Source organism: Lemur catta, chromosome 1, assembly GCF_020740605.2.
Source record: "Lemur catta isolate mLemCat1 chromosome 1, mLemCat1.pri, whole genome shotgun sequence".
NCBI lineage: Eukaryota > Metazoa > Chordata > Mammalia > Primates > Lemuridae > Lemur > Lemur catta.
Window position 1 is genome coordinate 68099541 of NC_059128.1, and position 10335 is coordinate 68109875.

General features: G+C 42.6%; 1 protein-coding gene across 1 annotated transcript; it reads right to left on the minus strand.

Moving 5' to 3' along the window:
* Nucleotides 1-884: 884 nt before the first annotated feature.
* Nucleotides 885-3983, minus strand: LOC123621594 (toll-like receptor 11). The gene has a single exon (XM_045527452.1). The coding sequence runs from the start codon at nt 3978-3980 to the stop codon at nt 1191-1193; it is 2790 nt and encodes a 929-aa protein (XP_045383408.1). The 5' UTR covers nt 3981-3983; the 3' UTR covers nt 885-1190.
* Between the last annotated feature and the right edge of the window lie 6352 nt (nt 3984-10335).

A 10335-nucleotide genomic window follows, 5' to 3' on the forward strand; every position in this document is an offset into this window, starting at 1 on the left:
AAATTATATGTGTGTGCATTTTTAAGATGTTTGCTTCATTTTTGCCTATTTTAACTTTGTAGCAAGGTAAGTTGTCATTAGAGGTAACCAGAAGACCAGAGAGCACAGTGTACTGGATTGTGACTCAGAGGAATGGGCACCAGATACAAACTGTGATACAGGAGCTGTGCCCAGGTGGTAAACCACTTAACCTCTATGTGCTTGAATTCCCCATGTGTAGTATAAGATCACAACTATTGTTCTCACCCATCTAATCCTATTACTGTGAGAACCTTATGAGTTAAGGAAACTCTGAATTTTCAATTTAGCTTCTGAGCACTAATAAATAGCTCATTGATTCTTGTCCCATTCCTCTGGAATAAAGTAGCTTTTTACAGACAAGTGAATACACTGCTTTCAATGGAGGTAGAATGAATTCATTTTGAAAAATTCACATGGGATTCTAGAAACCCTAAAAATGATACAAGCCATATATGACAAACCTACAGCCAACATCATACTGAATGGGGAAAAACTGAAAGCATTCCCACTTAGAACTGGAACCAGACAAGGTTGCCCACTGTCCCCACTGCTATTCAACAGAGTGCTGGAAGTCCCTGCGAAGGCAATCAGGCAAGAGAACAGAATCAAGGGTGTCCAAATGGGGACAGAAGAGATCAAACTCTTACTCTTTGCAGATGATATGATATTATATCTAGAAAACCCCAAGGATTCAACCAAGACACTCCTGGAACTGATAAATGAATTCAGTAGAGTCTCAGGATACAAAATCAATACACACAAATCAGAGGCATTCATATATGCCAATAACAGTCAAACTGAGAACCAAATAAAAGACTCAATACCCTTCATGATAGCAACAAAGAAAATAAAGTACCTAGGAATACATTTAACTAAGGAGGTAAAAGACCTCTGCGGGGAGAACCATTTTTGTGTATTCTTTTTTGGGAAGTGCCTTTAGTTGTGAGAGGACTAGCAGGTATCAGAACTGTTTTTTGAATGAATACTTTGCTTCCAAGGGTTTTCAGTTACTTTTCCCATTGGGATTTGGTGTCTTCATCCAGCATTTCCCACGTGGAAAGTGGGCTTGCTGTAAGCTTTGCCTACAGACCACCACTGGGAGTCTGCCCACAAGTGGTGTCATGAAGTCCAGGCCTCTGCTGGGAAGTATTTCTGCATGGCTAAGTCTCTCACAGCCCCTGATCGTCTCTTTCTCGTCCGGCGTTCCTTAGCCTTCTCCGAAGTTGCTCACAGAAGTCATTCCACTCAATCCTGCTTTGGGGCAAATTGAAATAGTCCTCCTTCTGGAGCCACCTGGTAAGGCGGTGGTAGCTGCGCAGCTGCCGCCAATCAATAGGCTCCAGAGACAGCAGCAGGAGGCGAGCGGTCCCAGGCTTGGCCACCAAGAAGTAGGTGGCAAGCCTTAACTCTAGATTGCACCAGGGACTACTCAGGGCCTGGCGGCTGAGCACGCAGAGGGTGGCTCTACTGCCCTCCATGCTGGCGGCCATCGCATCCATCCTGTCTTGTCCAGCTCCGAAGTCTCTTTCAGGCAGGCAGAGCCTCAAGCCCTCGCCAGCAGGAGGAGGCTTCTCCAGGGCAGGGACCAGTTTTTCCAGCACCCAGGCTTGGTCCTGTGCACAATAGGACAGAAAGACATCATAGCGGAATTGGCTTCTGGGGCCCCGCCCACCCAATTTCCACCACCAGGTACGAAAGAGAGTCCGGAGGTGGTGCAGCCAGAGCCATCTGGGGCAGCCGAGCAGTGTGAGGACGGTCAGCAGGAGTGCCAGAGTGAAACTGCTGAGAAAGGCCTGAAGCCCCGCATCGTACGGGCAGTGGTCGGAAAGGAAGGAGAGCAATGGAGTCTTGAGGTAGTCAGAGGCATTGGCCATGCAAATGGATTTCTCCAGTCCATATACAAAGGTGTTTGGGGCCCGTATTGCCCAAGGTGCCACCCAAGAGCTCTCACACTGGCAGGCGAAAGTGACATCGGAGAAATAAACATATTGAGGCATCTGGGGGATTAACTCCTGGAGGCTGCTGTCCAACCCCAGGGCCCATTCAGAGTTGAGCAGTAGCAGCCGGAGGAGGCCCAAGTTTGTGAAGCTGGAGACAGACAGGTTTCCGAGGTTCAGGTTGCTCAATGCCAGCACCTGTAATGAAGGCAGCTCCTTCAGCAACACCTCCAGTTTCACTGGACTTGAGTCAAGGAGGAAGTCCAGGTCCCCCAGCTCCAGCACTCGCAGCCTGGGCATCCCAGATAGATGTAGGTCTTCTGGACCATTATGAGTAGACCAGAAGTGCAAGTGCTCCAAGACTGGAAGCTCTGGGAAGAATCCCAGGGATTGACGGCTTGAGAAAATGTGGGGGCTGCAGCCTCGCAGAGTGAGGTGACGCAGAGAAGGGAAATGGACTGTGATGTTGTTTGGAATCAGCAACATATTTTGAGTTTGTAAGGTAAGGTTCTCCAGGAACAAGAAGGGTTCTCCCCTGGGGATGCTAAACTGGATGTATCCTTCTGCCCATGCCTCCAAGCTGAGCAGTGCTGGAGGCCACGGAGGGTAGATCTCCAGCGTGTTAAGAGAACCGAGCTGCAGATGGCTCAGCTTCTGAGGACCCTGGAGCTGCTTGCCTAAGATCCACTCTAAAAGGGTGCCCAGGAGGTTCAGTGAGGTGAGGGCAGGAAGAAAGGAGAGCCAGCCTGGATTTAGCACCTTAATTTGGTTCCAACTCAGGTCTAGGGTCTTCAGCCACCTCAGTCCCTTCAGGCTCTCACTGGATATGTTGGAGATGTTGTTGCCGCTCAGCCAGAGCTCCTGGAGTCGAGGAAGAAAGGAGAAGGCCCCACAGGGCAGAACACTGAGCTCATTGTGGGACAGATCTAGCACTCTCAGGTTTGAGCTGACCAGACCTTCTGGGAGCACCAAGGTTGGGCCCAGCTTATTCATGGACAGGTTGAGCGTCTGAAGCTGGGGCAGGGCACTCAGAAACCTAGTAGGAAGAAACTGCAGGCCATTGGCATGAAAGCTGAGCAGTTCCAGGGAGCGGCAGCTTGAGAGATCCTCATCTTCTATGTTCTGGATTTGGTTTCTCCCAAGGTCAAGTGCACGAAGCTCAAAGTATTCTGTCACATTCCCAGGCAGTTTTTCTATACCTGTACCCACAAGGGAGAGGGAGTCCAGGTGGAGCAATCCTGAGTCTGGGAGGGTTAATGCGCTTAGTGGGGTGCCATCCAATCTCAAAGAATGGAGCTGGAGGCCATGCAAAGCTCTGACACCCACCTGGCTCAGCTGCAGGTTTCCAGACAGATCGAGCATCTCCAGGAAGGGTGACCATGGTCTGGGGCTGGCTGTAGGAGAGGAATCAGGAACAAGGTTTGGGAAGAGCCCTTGCAGTTCCTGCAGATCTATCAAACAGCTGTGCCTCAGAGTCAGATGACTAAGTTTCATGGGCAGCTGGATGTTCTGGCTATTATTCAGGCAGTAGCCTTGAAAGGAAAGGCTCTTGAGGAATCTAAGGGGCTCCAGAGCATCTGGAGGGAGGAATAGACTCAGGCAACAGGGAGCATGATGCTCAAAGGAAAGGTGCTGCAGCTGCTCCAGTCCTTGAAATGCCCCAGAAGTAACCCTGATGGTGCCCAGCTGCAGCCTCAGTAGTCGTAGGGAGGAGAAGTGAGCAAAGGCATCCGTTGACAGGATGGGAACTGTGCCCTGGAGGCATAGGGCCTCTATATCTTGGGGCACTGCTGTCAAAGTCTGAGCCAGGTCTTTAACATTGGAGCATGATGCAAAGATATGCAGTCCTGGGGCCAAAGAACAGAATGGGATGTAGTAGGAGAGGTTAGGCAACAGGGAGCTGTCTGCTATGGTGCAGTCAGGGGCAGTCCATGCCCAGCTCATCAAGCCAAGGCTCATCAAAGCCACCAGTAAGAGAAGGAGGAGAGTGGAGGAGAACAGAGATCTTCCCATCCTTGGCATTGCTTCTAGAAAAAGAGGAGAAAGAATAGGGTGTCAAATCTTACAATAGTGGAAAATCCTAGCCCGGGGCTTTATGATACACATAACATCTCTGGGAGTTCTGGGACATACTGGAGAAACAGCTCTGTGATTACAATATGAGGGGGGCATTTGGCCAAGCAGGGGATTCAAATTGTGCGCTCAATTGCGCCTCCTTGTGGATACAGAGAGAAGAGAAAGAAGAGCCAGATACTCACAATTCATGATAGATACCAGCAATCCCAGCAGAGAAACTGGTGACTCTTCCCTATCTTCTTGCTGGGGATGATTAACTTGGGTTCTTAAGTTTTTTGGACGAGAGACCTCAGTTATGAATGAGCTACTTCCAAGACTCAGCAGCAACTTTCCTTGACTCATTACAGAGTGAATTGGATGAGATGAAAAGGGTGACTGTAGAAGTACAAAAAGACCTAAACATGCCCTGTTTTTGGATTTATAACCATGAGACATACATGGACCAGATTTATTCACTTTATTTTACTCACAGGGCAGTTGAATGTCGAAGAAGCTAAGTTACTTGCCTGAGGTCAAAGAGGTAGAAAGTGGCAGCGCTGGGACTACAGGTTGATGTTTCCACGATGGCAGTTCTCAGGCAGGACTAAGGAAACATTTCAAATGAATGATACTGTTTGTTGAGTTAATGGAAAATAGAAAGCCTCATAAGTCAGTTCAGGTAAAGCATCAGGAAAGTAGAGAAAGTAAACAAGGGGAATAATGAGGTTGAAAAAGCAGTTAAAAGAAACATGAAATCTTGACACTTTTGTCTTCAGTGCTGGAGGTAGGAGGGCGCTTTGATCTTTTTCTCACTGTGCACTTATTCCTCTCTCATGCTAAGGCCTCCAACTGCCAGTGATAAAATGAGCAGTAATCGTATGTGCCCCCTCCAGGTCCATGAAAAGACGGAAAGAGGCAGATCAGACTGGTGCTCTGGGAATGCAACGTGCCAGGCAACCACAGGTGAAGGGTGTTGCCCTCCTGAGAGAGTTTGAACTTACTCAGTAGCTCATGCCCTTGGGCAAAGGAGGATTTAGTAGTAAAAGGCATGGACTTCTCTGTCTTTCCCCTGGGTCTCTAGGAGGGTAACATGCCTGAGTGATCACCTGAAGCTGGCTCTGAAAGCACAGCTTTCCTTCAGCTGCTGCCTTTCCTTCAGCTGCTGGAGCATTATAGGTGTATAAGCCCCAGACTGCAGTGGAAAGTTCAGAGGAGGCCTGAGAGGGGCCTGGGAGTTAATCACCTAGATGGCTCAACCTTCAAAACCAGCAACCTCATTGTGGACATCAATATGCGTGGTGCTCCATCATTCTATTTCCATGGCTATTCCCTCACATTTTTCAAAGTCTGTTTCTTGAGCCCTGTCTGTGTCAAATAGCATGCCCTGTTATTCTTGGGCTTCCCTCTCTATGCTAGTATCTAAGGAGATTCTAGGGGCTGGAGTAGATCTCAGACTGAGGAGACACAATGGACGTGCGGCAGAGATCCTAGGAACATAGAATTCTGAGCTATGGAGCGATCCTTTGTCTTCAGGAGGTCAAATTTGATAATATTATCCAGAGGCATATTTAGATGGTCCACAAATGAGTTTTTCATTTGGCCAATTACACTGTGGCTTGGCTTAACCCAAATATTCCTCTTAAACTCTGTCTAGTCCCTGCCCAGCTCCAGAACTCTGGCTTCTCCTATGAAGAGCTGTAGGATCTCTATGGAGAGGAGATTCTTCATTTTTGTTTTCTCCTCTGTCAGTTTCCACTGCTTGCTCTTCTACCTTGTCCGCCAAACTTACCTGGCCCTAGGGCAGCCATTTGTTTACGTTTGAGCAGAGAAAATGGAAGTTGGTGGAGACAAGGTTGAAATTTCTCTGGAAGGATTCCCTCACTTTATCCTGAAGCAAGAGTAAAGCCTTCTCTTCTGTGATTCTTTCCTCCACAGCGGCCTCTGCCTTCTGTCACACACGTGTGACACCCCTGTTATTAGCTAGCAGGTGGGATGTCCCGGGGAAGGAGAGTGCTTTATTAATTTCTTAACTTCTCCCCAAACTGCACCATTTTCTCTCCCTTTTTCCTCCCAAAGCCTTTTTCTATTTCATGATTTCCTCTTTTCTAGTTTGGGGATTTCAGTTCTCACTGACTCTGTTTCATATCCTCCTAATGTCTGAAAGAACAAGTTTCTTCTCCATTTTCCAGGAGAGTTTTCTTCCTCAAAATAAGACATCCTCAAAACATCTCTATCATTTCCACCCTTCCACTTCCTTTCCTTTCTAGCAGAAAAATTGAAGAGGGATGCACAGTTTTACTGAAGGGGACTCCACCTTCCCACTGCAGTTTGGTGTGCAGAGTAGAAGGTAGATTTCTGTCTGAATGGTAGGATCTTCTTTTCCAGGGGATATGGGCTATTAGGAAACTTCTGGGGAGGAAGTCAAGAGATCAGAGGCAGGACTGGGTTTTGATAATTAAATTTTCTAGAGAGAGAAGTGTCCCCACTCTCTAATTCATATCTTGCTTAACTTGATGGAAATCCTTTCTGAGTGGTTTTTTTCTGCCTCTGTTGCAATAACAATTACATAAGTTTGACTTTGACACTATTAAAATAGTTCTCTTATCTCTTGTCCCCAAAATGAACTTTTCAAGTATTATGTGAGGGACTTTTGTTCTGTGGAGGATTGGAGAAATAAATTTGAGTTTTGACTAAAATCTTAGGCTTTGTAGTGCCTCAATTTTTTTTATTAACATTTTTGCCTTTCAAAACTCTTCTGTTCACTAAATCTGTCTCATTTGCTGTTCATCTGGGTATAAAGATTTGCTTAAGAGGATACTAATCTCTGAAAGTAAGACTTTTGAGAAAAGAGGCTACTTTTAAACTTCCATCACTATGTTCATTCTTATTTTATAGCTAATACATATGTGACAGAACTTATTAGCTGCATACTTAAGATGAAGTATACATGTTTACATGGAAAAATTAGGAAATAAACAGATATTAGTATAATGGAGGGAAAAAGGAATTTAAATTAAATAATTTAAATAATTCCATGACTATGTATGATTATATAATCATATTGTCTTATGGTCTGCCTGCCTCTTTTACTCAATAACATAATTTTTATATATTAAATGCTTTATACATGCATATTCATATAATCTGTGTAGTTATTATCTTAAAACTACTGAAAAGAAATCCTTGGGTGCTTCTCCTACACTCATTTCTCCTCTACAATATTCATTTCTGGGATAAATCTAGCTCTTTGGCCTGCATGGCCATATCCTGAAGCTAGCTACATAGGACATGGCCATGAGTCCCAGGAGAGGATGTATATATAGCACAGCAGAATTCTGACTTACTTAAAGTCAGTTCCTTCACTTACTATGTGTGACCTTGGACAATACACTTGGTTTCTTTGGACCTCATCTATGAAATGAGTATGGAAATATCTACCCTAACTGCGCAACAGAATTTGTGAGGATGAACTGAGCAACTATGTAAAAATGTTTTGTAAATTATAAAGAGATTTACAAATGAAAGACATTAATAATGTTCACCGAAACTGATTGCATTGGTGCCATGTATTAGATCCTATTCTGATTTACCTCATTTATTCATTACAGCCACTGTCTGGCAAAAGTATTATCATTAGCTCTATTTTATAGGTTAAGCAATCAAGACAGAAAGGTCAAATAATTTACACGAGCTCATACAATTAGTGATAGTACTTAGATTTGAACCAATCTACCTCATTCTAGAGTGAGATTTTCCTCTCTGGTAGTAAGAAGTGTGGGCTCAGCCGGGCACAGGGGCTCACGCCTGTAATCCTACCACTCTGGGAGGCCGAGGTGGGTGGATCGCTCAAGGTCAGCAGTTCGAGACCAGCCTGAGCAAGAGCGAGACCCCGTCTCTACTAAAAATAGAAAGAAATTATCTAGCCAACTAAAATATATATATATAGAAAAAATTAGCCGGGCATGGTGGCGCATGCCTGTAGTCCTGGCTACTCGGGAGGCTGAGGCAGTAGGATTGCTTAAGCCCAAGAGTTTGATGTTGTTGTGAGCTAGGCTGATGCCATGGCACTCACTCTAGCCCAGGCAACACAGTGAGACTCTGTCTCATAAAAAACAAAAAAAAATTTTTAAATTAAAAAAAAAAAAAAAAAGAAGAAGTGTGGGCTCTATAGTTAGCCTCCCTGGGATCAGATATCATCACTAACTAAATTAGTCTTTGTGCCTGTTTCATCCTTAATAAACTGGAGATACCTCTTTGGGTTTTTATAAGTAGGAAATAAAATGAAACATCGAAAAAACTTAGAACATTGTCTGGCACAAAAAAGTGGCTCAAATTGTTAATTGTTATTCTTTTCTTGTAATATTGTTTGCCCATGTGCCTCATGCTCTAATTTTGCAGTAACCTTGAATGCATGTGTCTGATTGCTCAAATAAATTTTGCTTTGTGAGGGAATTAGTTGTAATTGAGGGAAGATGAAAAGTTTGGTCAACTTAACAAATGTTTAGTGGTAGCTAATAAACACCATGACTTTCTGTTTTCATTTCCCCTGAGGAAACCACTAACCAGCACAATTATTTTTAAATATCACTCTGCTGTGTTCTCTCAAAAGTCTAAATACTAAAGAAAAAAAGAACACTATTTTTACTGCTATGCCTAATATTCTTTCTCTCTCCCTCTCACTCTCTCTCTCTCTTTGGGATGTAGTTTTGCCTTGGAAAAATATAGTATTTATGTAATGTTTGGTCAAATAATTTAGCACTATAGAAAAGATTGTGAATCAATCATGGTATCTGGGGGTGTAAGAAGTGACCATTGAAAAGCTAGTGGCTGTGCAAATGTATTAACTCAGTAACCCAAGGTAGGGATTTCTGAAATTATGGTGGAAATATTGCCTACCTTGACTACCTGTTCTGCTTGAGCCCTTTGCTGATCAGATTCCAAGTAATTTTAAAGTCACATACTCAGGAAAGGGGTATGGAATATAGGAAACATCCTCAATGGGCTATATAAGTGAGAAATATGGCAGAGTTCCTATAAGTAAGACTGACTGAGGAACTTGACAACTTGTCTCATCAAAGGAGCAAATAGTTGTTCAGTCTGGAATGTCCATGCCCAAACTCACAAATATGTTTCTACGTTTTGAACTGAGTAACTATCTCTTTCCCAATAAATTGTTCTAAGACAAAAACTCTGAAAGGAAAGTTGTTGCATGCACATAGTATTCCTTATATCCTGGATTTTTGGGGACAGTTTTGTTTTTGATTAGATGATTTCTAATTTAGGTTTGTAAAATATTGTCATGGCAAATCTTTATGAAGATTTTAGTGAAGTATAATTTTATAACAGAAGAATGAAAATAGCTATAATGTCCAACAATAGGATCAGTGGTGTGTGGAAGGAGGGTGGTGGAGTGTTCACTAACTTTACTCCTGAAAGACCGAGTGCTAATCCTGTAAGAGCTCATTCGTGTGTAGTGGTGGCATTCATTTTTCTCCTAATCCCCCTTATGAAAATTCCCTTTCTTATATCCTTTACAAGTAATCTGCTAGCTTCTTCGAAGGAAGACCCTACTTCTAGGAAAATGTTCATCTCATCACATAAAAATTCTTAACTTATACCATATTAATTTAATAAAATATAATTATATAATTATAAAAACTTGCAAATAATTATAAAAACTTGCTAATATAGGAATAAGTTCAACATAATAGTACATAAAACAGACATTTAAACAAAAATAATTACATTAGAGTGACTTAATTCTGAATGCTTTTTTCCTTTAAAATTTTGCCTTAATATTATTTTCACAGTTTCAGCAGCAAATAACAATGAACTGCTAATTTTTTTTTAACTTAGGCAATTTATCCCAGATAAAGAAAAATATACCATTTCTCTCTCCAATTTTTAGGAGGAGATAGTCTGTCATCTAAAACCCGATTAACTGACCCATCAAGTTTTTGGTTATTTCTCATTTAGGTAAAAATATTAGGTATCCAGAACACTGCATTTCTGAGTATTTTGACTGATATTGCTATACATGGAATTAGAATTTGTCTTTTGGGGCTTTGAAAGAGGTGATGTTTAAAGAAAATAATATATGTTTGGATGTCATTAGGCCAGAATATTTTATTGCTCCATAGAAATTTTGGTAAATTGCTTCTGAGGGTTTATTTGTCAGTAATGACCATATCAACAAAAATAATAAAATCAAATATAATAAGAACCACAATTAGAAAATATATATTTTCTTTCTTTTATTTACAACCACACCAATAAACAAAATGACATAGTTATCATTTTATTGATCCCAGAACTAGAAATT

Bases quoted from the DNA above. Each gene is read 5' to 3' on its own strand.
- LOC123621594 (XM_045527452.1), bottom strand. From the start codon at position 3,980: ATGCCAAGGATGGGAAGATCTCTGTTCTCCTCCACTCTCCTCCTTCTC.